We start from the raw sequence: 22,953 nt of genomic DNA on the forward strand, positions 1-22,953 counted from the left end.
GCTGGAAGAAATTTTTACTAATCGGACCTCCATGAATTTTAATTCAATACCCCTGTTCTATGGCCCTCTCTAACCCTGTCTCTTCTTCATTCCCTTCATTCTTCTCAATGTCTGGGTCTTCTGGAACAGACAGATACGATTCTGACTCAGCTTGAGACAGTGGGGAAGAGGCATTTTGTTTTTAAGCTCAGGACAGCGATGGCTGTAATAAATGTATTGTCCTAGAAAGTGTTACAGAAAAATATAACTTAGACAGGTAGACTGCTTGTTGCACTCCTGATACAGAGCTAGATTCGGATGCAAAGACTATTGTTAAAATAGGGTCCTGCTCCAGTACAAAGGAAGCATCTATACTCTGAGCGGTCTAAATATCCTGCAGGCTTTGGAGAAAATGTGTGTTAGCCAGAGCTTTTGCCGCAGTTCTCTTGCTCCTTTTTTCTGTCATTTCCGTCATCAGTAAGGGTATTCCCCTGTGGGTTTCTCAAGGATATGTGATGTAGAAATAAGGGTATTTATGTCCGTGAAGGAGTACACAACAACCTGGTGTAGACTGTCCTGTAATAGAAGTGGTGTTAAACTGTGACTGGTGGTGTGATGTAACACTTGGTCATCCACCTAAAAGTAAGCTCTGAATAGTGGAGCTTTGAGACACCAAGTTTCAAAAGTTTACACTGTGAAAGTGAAATATATTTCAAACACATTCCATGTTTTGGATTTTTTTGTAGAAACAAATAAAACCCAGGCTAAATATATAAGTGTAATGCAAGTAACAGAGAAGTTATGTGTTATACTTGCAATGGGGCCATGGTACAGTCTAATAAACAGGGAGACCTTGTCTTACTTTGTTCATGCCACTGCTCACTGTATAGAGTCCAAACCTGACCCGTCACAGTGAACATACCTCTAAAGGGGTCTTCAGAGTCTCCGTCCTATAGGGATCGACCACAATCCTGTACCTGTGTAAGACCCAGTGGTTAACTACATATGTTGTACCAAGTGCAAAGATGAGCTCCTAACACAGGATCCAGTCCCCGAAGCAACATTACAGGCCATGCCTACAGCATGGGGTCTGGGTACAGCTTTCAAGGTTTTACTGATCCAGATGCACAGCTTCTAATGTACTAGAAAACAGTGAAGAATTGATTGAAGAATCCAAAGTAAATAATTAAATTAGGCTTATTAATTTCTCCTTGAAGAGGAGGAGGAAACAACATTAAAGAACAGAATAACTATTAGAACTTACCTATTAAATGTAAAACTTGTGCTTACATCTTTCTGCACAGATGCTCAGTTCTGGGACATGCTTGAGATATGCAGTAATACAGAGGGTAGCAAGGCAGAGCACAGGGGGAAAGCATGGCCAAGCATAGGAGCCAGCAGGTCAGAACACAGATGGGTCAGCAGGGCAGGATACAAGAGGTCAGCAGGGCTGAGCACAGGGGGTCAGGAGGGAACACTGAATTGGGGGCAGAAGGGCTCATTACATAGAGTTAACAGGGCACGTTATATGGGGGGGGGGGTAGCATGGCACATTTTGAGGCACAGCAGAACACATAATAGTGGGGCACAGCAGAGCACCTTATAGGGGTACAGCAAGGAACATATGGGGCAGAGCAGGGAACATATGGGGCACAGCAAGGTACGTTACATGGGGACAAGAGTGCACATTATGGGACACAGCAAGGTGCATTACATGAGGGCAAGAGTGCGCATTAAGGGGCACAGCAGGGCATATAACTTGGAGGTAGGGTGGCACATTATGGGGTACACAGGAGGGCATAGTATGGGACACACAGGAGGGCACATTTTGGTGAACAGCAGGGCATATTACATGGGGGTAGGAGGGCACATTTTGGTGCACAGCAAGGCATATTACATGGTGGTAGAAGGGCAATTTATGAATCACAGCAGGGCATATTACATGGGGGTAGGAAAGCATATTATGTGGCACAGCAGGGCACACAGCAAGGTGCAGGTGAACACAGCAGGGTGCATTTGGGAGTAAACAAACGGTACATTGCTATAGCAATTTTCCACATGCAGAGTAGCATGGCAAGCAGCTGTAATGACACCTTTTGAGGTGTGCTGCTCCCTGCCTGCTCCTCCTCTCCTCTTGTCCATCCCAGGTGATGTCACATACAAGCACCTGGGGTGGACAGGAGGAGAAGAGAGGTCGATGGGGATAAGCGCGCCATGAGAGATCTCATTACAACCACTTCCCTTGCTACTCTGCATGTGTTGGTTAAGCAGGGATCTGATCTACCCATCAGCTGCCTGTGATTGACAGGTAGATTGTGGCAGAAACTCCTAGGGAACCCTGGTTGAGAAACCCTGACCTAGAGACAATACTGAGGACTCATGGATTGAGGTAGCGGTATAGAAGGATGACCAGGGGAAGTGCTCTGCAAAGCCTTGCCAGTGTCTAATCGCCAAAGCCCACAGCCAAGGGTCTGTGAATACCACGCCTGTGTCCTGTCTTGTACAATTAAGATATATCTTCACCTCCCTTCAACTATTTTTTCATAAAATGGTAAGATTATCTAACAAACAGTTTAGTAATACTGTACATGTATATTGCCCATCATCAAAACAACTTTCATTGCCTTAGTTAATAAACCTACAATACATTTTAATGCATTAAACACAATAAGACATACACATTGTAACAACCTTCTAATGGACCCTTTAACAAAGTAGTTTTATTCTATTAACAGATGTAATTACTAATCCTTTTAACAAAGTGTTCAAATGTCAATATTTCTGTTGTGTTAATGGTTTTCACTCCTGTGGCGTAAGATGGATAACACAGCTAGCTAATATCAAATAAAAAATTCCTCTCTAAGCTGCTTGCCATTGCTATGGCATCCATGAGATCTCCTCGAGTGAAGTATCTTGTTGCTGATGTAAACTCCTTTGTTCTCCGTGACAGCCGGAGGGAATTTGGAGTCCCCTTCTGTGGAGGCTAAATATTTTGCAGCTTTGAAACCTGCAGCAAAGCAGATTTTGTGTTCACAAACTGAACTATTCTGCGGATCCCTGGACAGTCTGTAAACAGAGAATGTCTGATGTCTCACATTCTTAACTCTGTGTCCAGTGTCTACGTTGGTCTCAGTCTCATCTGGTTGTAGACTGGTTCTACAGCCCCTGTTGAATATGTGGCCAGTTTCTTTTTGATCGAATGCTTTGCAAGATATTTGACAAGGTTTAAAGTCTTTCAATTTTGTAAGCCCAGTTTGCTTCTTTTCCTGCGTGCCTTTGCTTGGTTTAGCCAATGACAATGACTGAGCAGTGAAAGGATTTGATTGGGGCTGAAAAGCAAATGTTCCATCACCTGGTGCCACCCAGCTGTTATCAGCGACCTATTTACAAAAAAGTATGTGAAATACAGTTCTACAATCAACACATTACTTATATATAACAATTCAGTGTTTTGCGTACCGTAATTCAGTGTTCTTCATATTTTAATTGATATACTGGTACCCGTTAGATGGCAACTCAGGGTATCAAGAGAAAACGTTCTGCATATGACGCTTCATTCAAGCTCAAAGTTGTTGATCATGCTGAAATAAATGATTTTTATCATGGCCGCACGTGTTCAACAATGTTTTTTTGTCAATTACAATGCTTGGTGTGAAACAAAATTTTATACCGATTTTTAATCGAAAATCAGGGGTGCGCGTTATACACGTGTGCGCGTTATACTCGAATAAATACGGTAACCATGAATTGCAATCTAATTGCCCCATTACCCACTAACATGTACGGCACTTTTCACTTCAGGCAGATCTCTGTGACAAAGATGGATGTAAGGAGTCCCTCACTTTGATGGCAAGGTCTATGATATGGCCAATACATATGGATATATAAAGTGTACTCTGTGAAGCATCTGCCTCATGTATACAGTGGTTCTAACAGAGACCCCATTTACGTTGATGTAATATTAGACAAGGAACGTATCTGGTGCCTGTAATCTTGGGGTTCCCGTGATAATTTTGAGAGGATACCGACTGTGAATTCTCCCCCAAAATCTGCATATTTGTAGTTATTCTATTGCATATAACCTCTTGCATTTATCTGCCTGCACTGATCTGCCCCTCAACGCATGAGTCTGCCTAGGTCTCTATCGCAGCTGGAAATATCAGTCTGCCTTGGTCTCTCTGGCCCTGAGGAAGCCCTGTTGCGAAACGCGTCGGCTTGCTGGGGATCCTAGACCGTGCTATCTAGAGACCGTAACATCTAATGAGATACACTGTATCAGCATTCCCCATGGGAATATATTTCTACATATGCGTTTTTCTTTTATCCAGTCTTTCTATGTAGTTATAGTATATTTTGTTTTTTGTCTTTTTATATATATATATATATATATATATATATATATATATATATCTGTTCAATAAAGAGAGCAATTTTAATTAATTATATGGTGTGATAATTGTGATCATCCTCTCTCCAATTGCCCATACAAAGCCCCACCTTTCTCTTAGTATTTTGTTGTACACAATAATAGGGGTTTGGGCACATTATCACGGCAATTGTTATTTGTCACTTCATATAAACTTTTTTTAGTAGCTACTGAATAAGGGTGATAACACTTAAAGCCCCTCATTAGGTAAATACCCAGGCTGCCTATGCAGATTTACTTCTTAAATATGGTAGTTGCTTGTTTGTCATGCTGATCCTTTGGCTTCAGTATGGGGAGTATATGCTGTCTAGGGGTTCTGATTTCACTTTCTGCATATTTGTTCTGAGTCAGTAACTTTCAATATATTGAAGCTAGAGAATTGGAAAAACAGCCAGGCAACAAGCTTCTTCAAGCTTTTGACACCTATGTAAGGCATATGTGCGCCAGCAAAAAGGATGAGTTTTAATGCCTACATGCCGCATAGGTGTCAGAGCTTTGTGTGCTGAGGATTTTCTCACTGTGCACTTCCATCACAGTAATTGAACTGTCAAAGACAGCTTTTGGTCCATACTGATGATTGGGACTCGGCGAGGCCAACTCTCGATCACAACAACCACTGTGACAGCCAATTACAGTGGTCAGATGATTCGCCAATCCTTCCTGCGCCCCGGAGGAATACAGACCCTATTAAAGGGATGCTAAGGAACAAAGCCCTAAACTCCCCACTTGCTCAACATTATGCCCTACAAGGTTATCGCTCTATGTGTCTCTTCACTCTGAACGAATTCTGGCGAGAGCAGCAATACAAGATAATGCACAGAGCGTACTTCCCTCACCTTCGTAACTCACAGGACCTTAATCATCATTACTGCACACTCTACAATTTACTCCACCCTACTCTGCTTCACAAACTCTGCCCCCCAATCTCTGCCTTCTGGGATCAGCTTCTTCTCTTTGCTTCCCACCTGCTGGGGACAACACTGCCTAAGGATGTGTATGCCCTAATTTTTGGATATCTAGACACTCAATTTGCCTCCCTCCCCTCCAAACACAGACCTTTTCTTCAACGGCACAAACCCTGGCTATCCACTTGTTACATGTTGGCACGGAGAGCCATACTAAGGCATTGGATGGACACTTCCCCTCCAACAATCCTCGAATTGCGCTCGGATCTTACTGCTCTATGGAAAAAGGAGCAAATGGATCTTACACTTCAGCCCCGTCCTTGCACCTTAGCTTTTCGGAACAAATGGAGTGTCTTTACCTTTGCCCAAGGCCTTCCCCAACCCCAGGGGACCTGAGGAAAATACCTAGCCCCATCTCTGCTATTTGGACGCCCTGCAGCATTCCCTATGTCGCTCCATGATATTTGACAGGATAAATATTACTACCTCTCGGATTTTTGGTTTCCCACACCTATGACTCAATCTCGTACATCATTCTTCCATGGTAGTCATGTTAACATTGTATTCTCCCCCCTTCCCTCCTCCTCTTTGCTTACCTTTAACCCCCCCCCCCCCCCCCAGTTTATGCGTCCCTTGGGACGGGATATCTGAGGTTAATAGCTGGTCTATGTTATAAGTGATGCTTGTTAATACATCGATGTCAACTTGTAAGTGCCTTTGCTGCACTGAAAGTAAAGAGGCTGAATAATTTTGGATGCCCAATTTTTCAGTTTTTTATTTGTTAAAAAAGTTTGAAATATTCAATAAATTTTGTTCCACTTTATGATTGTGTCCCACTTGTTGTTGATTCTTCACAAAAAAATACAGTTTTATATCTTTATGTTTGAAGCCTGAAATGTGGCAAAAGGTCGCAAAGTTCAAGGGGGCCGAATACTTTCGCAAGGCACTGTATTTTTACCTTTGAGGCAGGCCATGTCTTAAATTTCAGTGTTGCTGATCTCTGGCTGCTGCTGCTGTTTTCCTATACTTGTACAGTATTCACAAGTGTTGAATACCTGCTTCCCTTCTCCACAGTGTGGTTCCCTCCACCAGCTTCTACACCCCTACACAGCACCCCCTACATCAATAGTGGATGGAAGTGATGGAGCTACAATTATCTGTCAAATTAGAAAGTGTCAGATACCATTGACACCTGGACACAACACTTCTCATCCAACAACTCTAGCAGGATACTATAGGATATATTTTAACCTTCATCAGGCTGGCCAAAACACTGCCCACTATAATGGCCATAAAGCTACCCACAAAAAAGAAGCGTCTGTGAGGATTATGGGCAATGCATTCTATTCTGAATGGGCTGCCTAATGTACTGTAATGCAAGATAACTGGCATGCACTCACACACCAGAACAGACCACAAAGGTCTAAAGGGGGCTTTAAATCAGTGTTAAGCAGACATTTATTATATTGCAGTTTACCAATTCTTAGATGTGATGGCTGCGTTAATTTCCTTTTTTGAGCTTCCTTTATTTTCACCTGGTGATCCGGCCAGTAATTGTTATTTTTCAACAAAACAAGCAGCCTTGCAGATGTAGCGGTTAGGCCCCTTTCACACAGGCGGACCGTTCAGATCCGCCTGTCAGTTTTTTTAGCGGATCTGAACAGTCACCCCATGCATCTGTATGGGGCATCGGATGTCAGCGGAGACATGTCCGCTGACATCCAATCCGATCCGATCTGTCAAATCTGGACGGATGGAAACCCTATTTTCCATCCGTTCATCGGATCGGACCGGATGGGATCGGAAGAAAATGGACAGACGGTCCTTTCCCATCCGATTTCCCCATAGAGATGCATGGTGGGGACCTGACAGCTCTGTCTCCGCACACACCACGGAGAACAGCTGTCATCCTCCTGCTCAGCGGGGGATCGGCGGATCGATCCCCCGCTGAGAAAAGCTGAGTCCGTCCGACGGACTCCATGTGTGAAAGAGTCCTTAGAGAGATGAGAAAAACTATTTACTGCTGACATTGGTGCTCACAATGGTCAGCTTATTAGTTATGTAAAACCTTTATCCCAAAAGGAAAAAACTGTCGCTGTAACTGCCTAATAAGTTGGAGATTGGCTTCATGTTGTTAGTGTATTTTAATCTGCTAATACATCTAACATTCTCCTCCCTCCAGATTAACAATGCTGCTGTCCAAAGGTGCCCCTGTGCTCCTTTATGCAGAGGGGGGTACTATAAAACAGGGAGGTGTGTTACTGGCCATATCACCAGGTTAAAACAGAGTGAAAAAGCCTAAAAAAAGAAAAGTAATAAAGCCATCCCATCTAATGACTGTTAAGCTGCAATATATTACATTTTTGGTTTTAGGCTTAATACTGCTTTCATTTTTTTTTCACCATTTCAACACGGATACATGTAGTAGGCCATGTTTCATCCAAATATTTAACAAAACAATCTGTTCTATAAAGCATGATGGCTATCGAGTACATTTTTTTTCAATAGAAGTCCTTGCCCATCTGGCTCCTCTCCTGCCTATTATCAAGGATTCAATAATTACATGGTCACTGTCCTCCGCTCCACAGCTTAGATTTGTCTGCAGTCAAACCAACAAGCATTTACCTGTGTTGTTCCCATGAATCCTGGCTTGTCAATAACTTCAGAAGGAGGCTGGTTACATTTATAGTAAACTAGAAGCCCCCTTTAAAAGGCACACTCTATGGGTCTATTTTGATTTATCCAGGAAGTAAGTTGTTGGAATGAAGGGGAAGGGGAGTACACAGGATAAATGGAACATACATATAGAGGTTTATAAAGTTGGGGGAGATCTAATTACCAAAAGTAAGATTCTGTTGCCATCATAATCTTGGGTTTGCCATCGTGTGTCACTAATTGGCACACAGGGGTAGGGCAACAAAGGAACGAGTTGTCCTATTGCTTGTATAGTAAATTGCAGAGCACAGGCATCTTTCACTTGTACAGATACCCCAGGGGGCAACTGCTTTAGTGAGAGTTGTATGGATATGTGCTTGGTAGAACGTAAAACAAAAAAGCAGAATCCAAACTTCTGGCTGGTTGCCTCCACACCCAGAATTGTTTCATAAAGCCGCACTGCATCCTCATAATTATCACAACTACAGTACAGGGTAATTCTCAGGATCTCTGTGCCATAGTGTACCCTTCTTATTCCCCAAACTGGAGTATGCACATCCAGACAGTAAAAATCGCCATTTTGACTGAATGAACAGGATGGTCCTAGGTTAAGCTCTGTACTGACATGATCCCATGGTGGTAGCTGAAAGAAGCTTTGAAGTAGAGAGATCCGTTCTTCATTAAGGTCTTCACGGAGGAAAAGTGTTACCGAGATCCCTGGAAATTCAACTCTCCTGATACTCATATCTTGGCACTGGAGCACCTTGTTCGGAAACCAAGAAAAGGGGAGTATCTACATAAAGGTCTTGCAGTAGTCGGTCAATTGCTTGATGGAATATTGCAAAATCACCTTTACTGACAAGCAAGTGAATGGTGACAGGCAGGGCAGTGTGTTGGGCATCCATCTAGAAACATCTTAAAAAAAAAAAAATTGTATGTAGCTAATCATCATAAGATTCCATGATACAATAACATTGGACCTGTTTATTTAAAAGATGGCAAGGTACTGCTATTCCCTCAAAGTGGAACCAAACTCTGGCTTACAAAACATTGCTGGCATGCTTCTGATGACGTCTATTACAACGAAACGTGTTGGATGGAGCCTGTACATGTGACGTCGATGCACACACGGACTGCTGCCATTTTGTTGATTGGAAACTTGTATGTGATTGTAATGACATGCTCAAATTTTACATACAGTGTGTGATCATTCTGAAAAAATTTTAATAAACATTCAAGTGTTTTTACTTACTACACTATAAGGCGGTCATTGTTCCTCTTTTTACCACATATGTATGATATTCTGACCTGTGGAGAAACGCTCTCAGAGGGGATAACAGGATTTGAACCATAAATTTTGTGCAGTCTTGGGTGAACCGGAACATGCCAGATGAAGCGCTATCAGACCACATATATTGTAGTCCATTCCTGAGGGTAAGAGGCCCAGATTGCTGTGGTGTTGGTGGAGGATTGTTTTACTACTTACAGATATACCTGTGGTACACACCCTGGGCGCTCCCTTTGGATTAGTGGAAACTTTTTGGATGGAAATTTTTACTAAGTGCTGCATTTTATTTAGAGGTCTTTATTGCAGAAGCAGCTCTGTGGGTTGGTTTACAAAAGACAAACAGGCTTTTTTATTTTGCATAGGTATTAGCTTAGTGAATGAAGCGTAGCTCTGCTGCTGAATGAAGCGAAGCTTTGCTGACTTCCATCATCCAAGTAAAAATAATTTTTTTTTAAAAAAATGTTTCCTTGCACATGATTGGGTTTTCTTTGCAAAAGTGAATTTTCACCACATTCTCTAGCTAAGGGAAAATTCCCTCGCAAAACAAAGAGCCTATTTGAGGCTTTGGTAAATCAACTCCTGTATGCCTTTTCTCCAAAAAAAATGTCTTAGATGCCTACAAGCAATGTTTTTTGTGAATGTACAGCTCTATGCACACTCCCGGCATCAGTGTTTATGCAGCACACCCAACACACCTCAAGGCAGCGTTATGGAATGAGCAGGAAAATGTGTCCTGGCAGTGAGCCTGTGTTATTCTATGCAGATCAGTGCAGCTCAACTGATAGTGTGTAAACAAGCCCTAATTGGTAACCAGGGATGTTTTATGCAAGCAGTGGGCATGTGTATAGGATCATATGTTGGGCCCTCCTGAGTAAGAAAAGTAGCGTGCCACATAAATAAATGGGTATGGTTTTTATTGTGCTGAATTTTGGCTATGGCTAAAAGAGAAGAAGAGATCAGTACTAGGTGATGCAGAGTTCAGAGATCAGTAGGAAGTGACGCAGAGTTCGGGATCAGAAGAAAGTGACACAGAGGTCAGGGATCAGAAGTAAGTGATGCAGAATTTGGAGATCAGTAGGAAAAGACACAGAAGTCAGGGATAAGTAGTAAGTCACGCAGAGGTTAGGGATCAGAAGTGACACAGAGATCAGGGATCAGAAGTAAGTGATGCATAGTTTGGAGATCAGTAGAAAAATACACAGAAGTCAGGGATCAGTAGTAAGTGGCGCAGAGGTTAGGGATCAGAAGTAAGTGACACAGAGATCAGGGATCAGAAGTAAGTGACACAGAGATCAGGGATCAGAAGTAAGTGACACAGAGATCAGGGATCAGAAGTAAGTGACACAGAGATCAGGGACCAGAAGTAAGTGAGACAGAGATCAGGGATCAGAAGTAAGTGAGACAGAGATCAAGGATCAGAAGTAAGTGATGCAGAGCTTAGATATCAGTAGGAAGTGAAGCAGAGTTCAGGGATCAGTAGTGACAGAGGTCAGGGAGCAGAAGTAAGTGATGCAGAGTTTAGATATCAGTAGGAAGTGAAGCAGAGTTCAGAGATCAGTAGTAAGTGACACAGAGGTCAGGGAGCAGAAGTAATTGACACAGACTTCACAGGTCAGTAGTAAGTGACGCAAATGTCAGAGATCATTAGTAAGTGATGCAGAGGTCAGGGGTTAGTGATCAGGAGGATGTGACATAAAGATAAGAGAGCAGTAGGAAGTGATGCAGAGTTTGGAGATCAGTAGGAAGTGATGCAGAGTTTGGAGATCAGTAAGAAGTGACGCAGAGATTGGAGATCAGTAGGTAGTGATGCAGACCTCAGCGATCAGTAGGAAGGGATGCAGAGATCAGTGATCAGTAGGAATTGACACAGAGATCAGTGATCAGTAGGAAGTGATGCAGAGCTTTGAAATCAGTAGGTAGTGATGCAGACCTCAGAAATCAGAGGGAAAGGGTGCAGAGATCAGAGATCAGTAGGAAGGAATGCAGAGATCAGTGATCAGTAGGAAGGAATGCAGAGATCAATGATCAGTAGGAAGTGACACAGAGATCAGTGATATGTAGGAAGTAATGCTGAACTTGGAGATCAGTAGGAAGGGACGGAGAGATCACTGATCGGTAGGAAGCAACACTAAACTTTTAGATAAGTAGGAAGGGACACAGAGATCAGTGATCAGTAGGAAGTAACGCTGAACTTTTAGATCAGTAGGAAGGGACACAGAGATCAGTGATTAGTAGGAAGTCATGCAGAGATCAGTGATCAGTAGGAAGTCAAGCAAAAATCAGTGATCAATAGGAAGTGACACAGAGGTCAGCGAATAGTAGGAAGTGATGCTATGCTCAGAGATCAGTAGGAAGTGATTCAAAGGTCAGTAGGAAATGACGCAAAGATCACTAGGAAGTGACGTAAAAGCTGCTGGTAAATACCAATGTGTAACCCACCTACACCTTGCACAAAATAAAGCCTAATTAGAGTTCAACAAACTCCCCCAACATTCTATTCATAATTTCAATAGTAACAGCAGCTTTATTCTTTAATTTCCATATATTATGAGTAGAATATTGGGGGAGGGGGGTTTGTTGAGCTCTAATTAGGATTATTTGTAGAGGAGTTACATTAAGGTAAACCCGACCTGACTGCTGAATGGGAGCCGAACCTCAAAGCTGCTGGCTGCATCTATACTGTGTGGCAAGTGGGCATTACCGAAGGGCCAGCTGGCTTCTTGACAGCTGTCTTCTGGAGAGGAAGGAATGTTTCATCTGATCCTTTTCCTCTGCTGCTCGATCTCTTCCACACCACAAGAGCTATGCCACTACATGAATCTTTGCTGCAGCTCTAGCACTTGTGATATGGAGGCCATCAAGCTCTCGAGGAGTGGCAGGGGGATAGGATCACTTAAAACATTCCTTCCTCTCTAGTTGACAGCTGGCAAGTAACCAGCCAGTGATTCGGTAGTGCCCGCTGGTTATATAGTATAGATGCCGCCAGTAGCTGTAGGGTTTAGGTCCCCTGGGCTCCACCACTAGCAGGCAGGGAGTTAACTTTTAAGTGCAGCCCGCTTCCTTGCCCAGACAAGAAAGACAAGGAACTGGCATCTCCCCATGTTGTACAGTGTGCAAAGCTCTCCCTTTGGGCCTGTGTGCACCACACACATTGCACTCATGGATAATACCCAACTGTTGGTAACTCTATTATAGCCACATTGATCTATTTTACACGTACTGTATATCTAAAAATGTACTAAGCACTGCAACAAAACACTGCAAGAACAACTCACGAAGCACTATACAATACTTTTACCAAGAAATGAATACTAGTTAATGTATACATTTTGTTAAAGACAGTTACATATGGTATGATAATTACATCATGCCATGTTGTCCATGTTCTGATTAAGACTGGAAAAGTTCTCGTTATGCTGCACAGATTTCACAGTATCAGGAAAGGCGCTGCTTCCTTTCATTGTACTTTTGCTCCCTGTAAATATTTACAGACTGAACTGTCTGATTCTGATTAAACCTATAGAGCTTGGTCTAATAAGCTGAAATAGGTTGATAGTATCTATTAACCCATAGTCCACAGGGTCACCACTGCAGTCTTAAAACTTAAACTTTAATACTTAAAGACATGATTGTGATTTGCATTATATTATGAAATAAGCCTCCGGAGGCTGAGAGACCTTTAATCCAACAAGTCATGCAAGAGAGTGATGAAACTGACTGATAGATATGCTGTTCTACACTATCACTTTGCTTCTTGGTGCCATCAGTGGCCCTTATTTACCTAATTAAACAAAAATGGCAACAGCCCAATTTTATATTTTGCACAATGCAAACAAAAATGTAGCTCCCAGCACATTTACTAGCTAGCCAACAAATAAAAAACAAAAAAACTATCGGACAATTTACATTAAAAACAGGAGTTTTAGTTGCACAACAATTGCAAATATATGTGGATTCCATACTGCCTCGGCAAGGCCCTTCTGTATAGTGCAGTCCTAGCTCTAGTCTTTGAAAGTCTCCATACTGTAGCACATATACCAATGGATAAATTAGGAGTGGGTATGCCTGGAGACAGCCATTCCCCTTTAAAGTGGAAGCTCTGCTTGTCTGCCACCTCTCCCTCCGCTGCCACATTTGGCACCTTTTGAAAGGGAGGGGGGTGCAGGTCCCTTAATGTGGAAGTTCAGCCCCCTCCTCCTTCCCCTGCAGCTAGTCCAATCAGAGAGTGCAGTAGGGAACCCACTGTGAATCCACAAGGCTTCACTGCTAGTTTCCCCTAGCTGAATTGGCGGCAGCAGCACCCGATAGCTGATTGAAAAACCGACTCGGGTGAAGACTCCGCTGGATTCCTGGACAGGTAAGTGCACTGAACCTCCTCTTCTGGAGTGACCCACTGGCAAACAGGCTCCTTCTCTTCTGTGTCTGCCTCCATAGCAAGCCACTAACTACCTGTCTCAACAATGGAGAAAGGGGCACTGCTGCATCTTTTTCCTATCTACAATGTAGGTACTGAAAGGTAGGGGGAGTAATGGTGAGATAGAACAACTTGGGGTGATAGAAAGTCCATAGCCTCAGAATACAGAGAAGGGAAGAACATCCTGAGTAATTATTAATGTTTAATATCATAAGGAATTTGCCCAATATGTTTAAATCGTCAAATTTAATTTGGGGTGTGATTTATGCAATATTATACAGTATAATCATCAAATCTACACTGCCTTTAAATCATTATAGGCCGTTCTATATACTTATCAAATGATGATGGCATTGACCACTTCCTTAAGGCTGGACGTCATATGACATCCAGGGCTTTGGGTGGGGATATCTGAATGATGGTGCTTCTACCGGCACGACTGTGCGATCGGCGAGCCGGAGAAGGAATCCGCCAGCAGTGGAAGTACACCATAGAGACTGCTGAGGACCAGATGGTCCCCGGCAGTCTCTGACGTCACACCCGACTTGGCAGTTGTCAATACTGCCGTGATTGTTTTTTTTTTGTTTTTTTTTTATCTCAGGCTTAGCCTGTAGGAGAGATCTGAGGTCTTATTGCCCCCAGATCTCTCCATACAGAGGGCCTATAAGCACTATTCCTATTACAAAGGGTGTTTACATTCCTTGTAATAGGAAAAAAGTGATAAAAAAATAAATTAAAAGGCAAAGTGAAAAAAATAAATAAATAAAATAAAATTGAGAGTGCCCCAGTCCCCATGTGCTCGCACGCAGAGGCGAACGCATGCGTACATCATGGCCACATATGTCGTTCAATCCATACATGTGATGTATCGCCACAAACGTTAGAGCGAGTGCAACAATTCTAGCCCAAGACCTCCTCTGTAACTCTAAACTGGTAACCTGTAAAACATTTTAAATGTATAAAAAAGGATCAGGCACCAAGGTAATCAGAGGTTCAGTTAACCAAAGGGAGACAAAGATGCTGCTAATTTACGGCAGGTGTCCTACATGTGAATAGAGAGGTAAGGTGATCAGGGCAAGGTTGTATTATTTCCAAAGTGGCTAAATGTGAAAAGTGCTAGTGTGCATATAAAGTATGATTCTATCAATTGTATAAAAGCTGCTATGTAAAAAAAAATAATAATTACTTATAAAAAATCAATATGTGCATTGTGTGTAAGAAAAATTTATACATGTGGTAATATAAATGCCAATATCCAATGGGGAAACGATATGCCAAAATAAAAGATATTGAAAGTGCACAAGTGCCTCAAATTGATACATTTATAAAGCATTGCCTGTGGAGATTTTTAAGTTCCCGAAGTTTGGCGTCATTCCACGAGTGTGCGCAATTTTAAAGCATGACATGTTAGGTATCTATTTACTCATAACATCACATTTCACATTATACAAAAAAATGGGCTAACTTTAGTGTTTTTTTATTTTTTTTTAATTCATATAACTTTTTCTTTCCAAAAAAAGGCGTTTGAAAAATTTCTGCACGAATACCGTGTGACATAAAAGTTGCAATGACCGCCATTTTATTCCCTAGGGTCTCTGATAAAAAGAAATGTATAATGTTTGGGGGTTCTGAGTAATTTTCCAGCAAATAAAAGATGATTTTTACATGTAGGAGCGGAGTGCCAGAAATGGCCAGGTATGGAAGTGGTTAATAGTAGTTATATTAATATCTTAAACAGTGACACTTACCTTTCTTGATTTAATATAGCAGATACTGCATGCTTGGGCATCTTTCTTTTCCCTCCACGATTTTATTATTTCATTTGTTTTCTGTAGTTTGCTACAGATTGTTCAGTTGTTGATTATCTCTGTATGCTTAATAAGCAAAGTCATTTCATCTGGCCTACAAAAAAGAGACATGTATCCCCTTAAGCAATACATTTTTTAAATGTTGTGATTGTTAGCCTCAATACTTCTAAATACCTGTTTCCTTATTTTAAATTGTGTTAGGACAGTCATGAATAATGAGATTTTTGGTTTATCTATAAAATCTTTTTCTTGGTGTACACCACAGGACAACTTCATATTCATTACAATGGGATTATGCTGCTACCAGGTGATTGGACACTGATCAAAAGAAGTCCCTGCCCAGACATAGCCCCTCCCTGTTAGGTATAGCTTCAGTTTTGTGACAAGCAATGAAACAGTAAAGAAGAGGAGAGGGATCCCTGTGTTCTGTGATGTACCCCAAGAAAAGGATTTACTGGTATATATAAAAATCACACTTTGTTTATCATGCAGTTGCTGAATGGAGTCCATTAGGACATATACCAACAAACTAAGGCACAACGAAAATCCTCCACATACCTGCAGCTTCAGTTTCCCTTTGCATAGGGCCTTATCTCTGAATATCCGACTAGCCCAGACCTTGACACACTCCCACAGCCGCAATACCTTGTTTTAAGGGCTCTTTCACACGGGCGGTCTGATCAGATCCGCCTGTCAGTTTTTTAGGCGGATCTGATCGGATCCTCCATGCAGCTCTATGGGGCAGCGGGTGTCAGCGGAGGTCACCTCCGCTGACACCCGCTGCCATCCGCATCCGATCCTGTGCTGAAATCTGGACGGATGGAAACCCTATTTTTCCATCCGTTCAGTAGTCGGAGCGGAGCGGATCTGATGAGAGCGGACAAGCGGTCCGCTCTCCTCCGATCCCCCATAGAGGGCAGCAGGTGCTGAGACACCTCCCTCTCCGCTCTGCAAGCAGAGACGGAGCTGTCATCCGCCCGGCTCAGCGGGGATCGCGGATCGATCCCTGCTGAGCAACACGGATCCGCCTGCAGAGGCAGACCGTGTGAGAGAAGCCTAAGACTCTCCCCCCCCCCCCCCCACCAGAGCAAGAGAGGCTTTAACAAAGACCTCAAGATGTTTGTTCTAAGCAACCTTAAACACCAGAACCTCATCAACTGGAATTGCAAGGGTCTTTTTAAGATAGGATATAGCCTAATCCACTGCAGGCATATTCCATTTCTTATGGGCCATACACACTATAAGATTTTCTGAAGACTTTTTCCTTTAGACTTACCAAAACCATATAATATGAGGTCAAACCTGAACACTTTCAATTTGTATGCAATCTGGCAGGCCCTTGCACTACAAAGAAAAGGTTAATCTGAAGGAAATCTACCAACAAAAGTTGGATAGTGTGTATCCAGCTTTAGTAAACCCACTCTCTATGGAATATTGTTGAGTAAATCATTTTGGTGGAACCAACACCTTTTCAGGATGAGCCCAGTCCACATTTAGCACATTCTTTAAACGAGGACATACAGGGAAGGATTAAAGATGCTTCAGCAGTCCCTATAACCCAAATCCTGTAATCTTTGAGGAAGAGGACTGATGGGCCATACACACTATACAATTTTCTTTAGATTTTTTCCTTTAGACTTACCAAAACCATATAATATGAGGTCAAACCTAAACACTTTCAATTTGTATGCAATCAGGCAGGCCCTTGCACTACATAGAAAAGGTAAATCTAAAGGAAATCTGACAACAAAAGTTGTATAGTGTGTATCCAGCTTTAGGGTGCAGTAGCATTAAGTTGGTCCTGACCACATCCACGAGAAAACCCTTTTTTTTGGGTGTAGGATAAAACCAGTCCCTGGTATTCATAAGGAGTAGATTCCTCCTCAGAGGACGAGCCGTTACCCTCTTCTGGAAAAGGCCCTTCTCCTTCTGCATGTATTGGGTCATCCATAGGTTCCTGTTTCATGAATAGGAATGGAGGAGGAGAAGGAGAATATTTCTCCTTGCTACCAAGACAGTCGAAACAAGAAAAGATTGTGGAATGCTAGTGTTGTAACTCATCAGCCATAGCTGATGAATGAAAAAAAAAGATTAAAAAAACACTCTCCAATACTTTTTGCCCCCAATGGGTACCCTGTATGGCCCTGGTATGAGTGCTGTACACACAGGTATCAAAGGTAGTGGTCCCATTAGGCTCCACCTACAATGATGTTATGACTTGGTACTGCGCATGCACGCTCAGTGCAGTTTTTGCAGCCAGAATAGCTTGAGGGGGTGACGAGAAGCTCTCTTGGCACCAAAAAAACCTATGGTCCAACCCCAAACTCCACTACAGCCTTGTAATTGTTTTGGCTAGACATGAACTCAACTGACACTGAAGCAAAGTAATAAAGTACAGATTACCAAAGTCTAATAGGCAAATAGGCTTTGATCATGACAACACCTAAGACGCTAGCAAAAAACTGAAGCTATGCTTAGCAGGAAATAGTTATACTTGGGCAAGGATTTCCTGTTTTTTATCACAAGACTTGGCTATTGGAGAACATGCAGGCTGTGCCCCAGCACAGCCAGAAAATTGATCACACTGGGATGGAAGTGCTCTCATGCCTAGCATGGTCAGTTGGAAATAAGAAAGCAGGGGTCTGGCAGGATTTTGGGTTTAGTTCCACTTAAACTCTCCATTATCAACAAAAATCGAAAATTTCAATTTTGGTGGACTGACTCTTTAATAGAAGTTACAAAACTTTTCAAGGCAGTATTGACTGTTTGAATACATTTTTAAATATTTTTTTCCTTTTAGTTTTATTGTACATCCTAGGAAACAGAGCATCTTTTATATTCATTAGGATAGGGTTGATTTGACACCATCAGCCCTGACACACTGAGGACTCTAAAACAGCTGCGCATTCCATGGGCTGCTTAAGGGCAGCAACTGCTCAGTCTCTGGTACCCTCCTGGGGAGAAGGATTCCAGCTCTCCAGTGTTCCAGACTATTTATCACCTTTCCAACCCCCCATTCTGGACACTTCTCCTGAGGGGTTGGCTGAAGCGTGAAACATGATGAATATTGGATTTGACAGGCACCCACTCCCACTTCCAGCTTAGATTGTTACGCCAATCTGAGCTGGAAGTTTACCCCCCCCCCTTCCTTCCTCAATCTTCTGGGACATATTGCAAGTCCTAGAGGACTACAGGACCATTCACAAGGCACAGCATGTCTCAGTCTCCCTTACCAGAGATACCGGCGCCTGCACCTAAAGCTGATTGAAGAATCGGCTCAGGTGACGACATACATACAGTATTTGTAGCTGCTGACTTTTAATTTTTTGGCTGGAGCCTGCAGCTCCTCTTTAACCACTTGCCGACTGCACGCTGCAGTTGTACGGCGGCAGTCTGGCTCTCCCAGGCAAAGTCCCATACATGTACTGCCCTCACCTGAGAGGAGCTAGGGGGCAATCGCGCGCCGCCGGAGGCACGCTTCCGCCCACCCCCCCCCCCGCTCGTCAGCTGGGAAGCTAGTGCGTGTGGCAGGCGGCTCCGATGGCCGCCAGCCATTTGCGATCTCCCGCAGCTGAGAGAGAAGGACGGACGGTTGATGTAAACACAGCCGTCCGTACTTCTCCCTGAAGTGATCCCAGATGTCATGTGATCCTGCTATATAGGATCACCTGTCTCTGTGATGACTTCACAAGCTACGCCCCCCACAGTTATAATCACGCCCCTAGGGTCACATTTAACCCTTTGATCACCAGTACTGTTAACCCCTTCCCTGCCAGTGTCATTTTTACAGTAACAGTGCATATTTTTAGCACTGATTACTGTAGTAATGTCACTGGTACCCCCAAAAGTGTCAAAAATGTCAGTTAGGGGTCCGATCTGTCCACCGCAATGTCGCAGTTCCACAAAAAATCGCAGATCGCCACCATTACTAGTAAAAAAAAAAAAAAAAACAACAATAAAAATGACATAAATCTTTCCCGTAGTTAGTAAACGCAATAACTTTTGCGCAAACTAATCAAAATACGCTTATTGCGATTTTTTTTTACCAAAAATATGTAGCAGAAAACAAATTGGCCTAAAATGTTAAAAAAAATGTATTTTTACATTTTTTTTTGAGAATTTCATATAAAAGAATGTGAAAAATATTGTTATTTTTTACAAGATTGTCGCTCTTTTTTTGTTTATAGCGCAAAAAATAAAAATCGCACAGGTGATCAAATACCACCAAAAGAAAGCTCTGTTTGTGGGGAAAAAAAAGGTGTCAATTTCGTTTGGGCACGGCGTCGCACGATTGCGTAATTGTCTGTAAAGTCACGCAGTGCCAAATCGCAAAATAGGGCCTGGTCATTGAGCAGCCAAATCCTCTGGTCTAAAATTGTTTAATTCATCGCAATGCGTAGTCACACACTTTAGCATTTGATGAGTAGATATATACAGTTAGATCCATATATTGTTGGACACAGGTACAATTTTAGTTTTTTCAGGTATTTACCAGAACGTATTCAAGCTATAGTTGTATAGTCCAAATCAAAGGAAGGGGTGCAAACCATTCATAAGCCTGAAGAATAGAAAAGCCAGATTAGACTTTGCCAAAAAAATCTAAAAAAGCCAGACTAGTTCTGGAAAAGTATTCTTTGGATAGATGAAACTAAAATTAATCTGTAACAGAATGACGGGAAGAAAAACATGTGGAGAAGGCTTGGAACAGCTCATGATCCAAAGCACACGTCATCTCTAAAACATGGTGGAGACAGTGTGATGGCATGGGCATGCATGGCTTCCAGTGGCACTGGATTGTTGGTGTATATTGTATGATGTGACAGAAGACAGAAGCAGCCGGATGAATTCTGCAGTGTTTAGAGATATACTGTCAGCCCAGATTCAGCCAAATGCAGCAAAGTTGATTGGATGGCGCTTCACAGTACAGATGGACAATGATCCAAAACACACTGCAAAAGCACCCCAGGAGCCTTTGAAGGAAAAAAGTGGAATATTCTGCAATGGCCGAGTCAGTCACCTGATCTCAACCCAATTAAGCATGCATTTAACTTGCTGAAGGCAAAACTGAAGACAGAAAGACCCACAAACAAAGAACAACTGAAGACAGCTGCAGCTAGAGCCTGGCAAAGCATCACAAAGGAGGAAACCCAGTCTTTGGTAATGTCCATGGGTTCCAGACTTCAGGCAGTCATTGCCAGTAAAGGATTCTCAACAAAATAATAAAAATGAACATTTTATTTCTGATTATATTTATTTGTCCAGCTAAATTTGAGCCCCTGAAAATGGGGGGACTGTGTATAAAAATGGTTGCAGCTCCTAAAATTTGTATTTGATATTTATATTCAACTCCTTGAATTAAAGTTGAAGGTCTGCACTTCAAATTCATTTGGATTGTTTTGTTTTAATTTTATTCTGGTAGCATACAGAGCCAACAGTATGAAAATTGTGCCTGTGTCCAAATTGATATGGTCCTAACTGTATATACACACTATACACACATCTTTCATCTCGAAGTATGCAAGTGAGAGAGCTTGAAATCCAGCAATTTTTGGAAGGAATGACAGTCTATGTCAAGGCTTTCCAACCTTTTTAACTTGGAGGAACCCTTGGCAAAAAGTTATGAGATCTTGGGGAACCCCTTGAAATAATGTTCACATCTACAGCTCATGAAACATTGGTGGGATCAGGGAAATATTGATATAATTCTTTTTAGAAAAAGCATTAAATAATAGAATAAATATTTAATGTGAAACTTGTGCTTGCTTTTTTTCTGCACAGATGCTCATTTCTGGGTCGAACTTGAGGTAAGCAGTGTATAGTAGATCAGCAGGGCAGAACATAGGAGGTCAGCACAGGATAGGGGTCAGAAGGACAGAGTAGAGGGGGACAACAGGGCAGAGTACAGGGGGCAGCAGGGCACATTACAGTAGAAGATTCCTTCATATGCAGAGCGACACAGGGAAGCGGCTTTGCTAGTCCTGGGTCTGGTGCGCTATTCCCCGCCAGCTCTCCTCTTGTCCATTGCATGTGATGTCACTTACAAGCACATAGGATGGACTGGAGGGAGAAGGAGTCAACAGGGAATAGCGGAGACAGTTCTTGCACCCCTGCGTTGCTCTGCATGTGGAGCAAATGATAGGAGAGCGTCAGCAGCCGGGAATCAATCTACCGGTCAGCAGCCTGAGATTGATGGGTAGATTGCAACAGAACTCTTTGGTTTTTCGGAACCCCGGTCGAGAAACCCTGGTCTATGTATTATGCTTAGCATTCTTGTCCAGATACCTTTGGGCAAATTTAAGTGTCAAATCAGAATAATATAAGATTTCTGCTATTATGTTTCCCTCTACAAAGCAATAGAATTAGAAGCTTATCCCCCCCCCCCCCCCCCCCCCCAGCCAAAAGTGTCTGAAATGGTAAAAATACTTACAGAGGAAAGAGTTTTGTAAAAATATAAGAAATTGTTAGGTGACTGAATCAGTTTAATGTTAGAATATAAAAAATCCAGGAAACCATTTGATTTATTTGGTATTATGAAGGTGAATAACTATCAAAGGCTAATTTGTGTCATTCGGTGACTTGCAAAGACTTTTTGGCTGTGGATTGAAAGAAGAATCTAAAGCTTTCTTGCCAGATGTTAACAAAAACAGCAGAGAGTGTTCACTGCTTGTCAGTTAAATTTTCTATAGGCTCTGAAATACACCATTGCCTGATATAATATTTATTATAGTATGGTAAATTATATTTATTATATATGGTATCATACGCAGAGAACAATGGAGGAAACAATAAACAATTGCAGTTCACTGGTTTGCTTTGTATGATGCTGATCTCCTTAGGTTATCTTTTGCTGTTATTAATATTTATACCCCAAAAATTGCCACAATATTTCAAAGTAGCACAGTATGACACATTTACACCACATTGGTACATTTCAGTTGTTAAAACTGGAGAATAGCTTTCAGGGTGCCTTAATGGCCACAGGTTTCCAAATCCTAGTAAGATTTAGAATCAGTTTACATGCCTGTCCTCAGCACTAGTATATAATATTAATTATAATTATAGAATAACTATGATGTCTAATGATATAGGAATGTAGCACAAATTATCACAGACCTGCTGTGGCTTATCGTGTTCCTGCTGATCAACTATGCAAACCTTCCGTCTTCCCAGGCTGGAAAAGGAACAGTCCCAACCTTTCCTCTTCTGTGCCTATTCTGGGATAAAGACCACCCTTCTGCATCATAAAGCCAGCCTCAACTTCTATTGTGACAGTAATTTATGACACAAACCACCACAGCCTTCTCACCCCTTGCTGAGCTACGCTATAAAAGGGCATTTAATAGCACTTTAAGAACAAAAGTAATAATCAGCAATTGCAATACAAAGAAATATACATATTTCATCAACTGGCAGAAAAAGGCATTCTTTGTCACATTCTTTCACATTTGCCAAGATTTTTTTCAATAAAATGTGTACTT

The 22,953-nt window shown here is 42.1% G+C and overlaps 1 protein-coding gene across 1 annotated transcript; it reads right to left on the reverse strand.

Annotated features, from left to right (window-relative positions):
- Positions 1–2,684: 2,684 nt before the first annotated feature.
- Positions 2,685–22,690, reverse strand: FAM124B (family with sequence similarity 124 member B). The gene is given in 6 exon segments (XM_082248908.1): positions 2,685–3,359; positions 8,150–8,702; positions 8,704–8,880; positions 12,618–12,728; positions 15,416–15,569; positions 22,589–22,690. Coding segments are annotated over 3 exon segments (1,260 nt in total). The 5' UTR covers positions 8,871–8,880; positions 12,618–12,728; positions 15,416–15,569; positions 22,589–22,690; the 3' UTR covers positions 2,685–2,819.
- Between the last annotated feature and the right edge of the window lie 263 nt (positions 22,691–22,953).

This window comes from Pelophylax lessonae, assembly GCF_965119305.1.
Source record: "Pelophylax lessonae genome assembly, chromosome: 3".
Taxonomy (NCBI): Eukaryota; Metazoa; Chordata; class Amphibia; order Anura; family Ranidae; genus Pelophylax; species Pelophylax lessonae.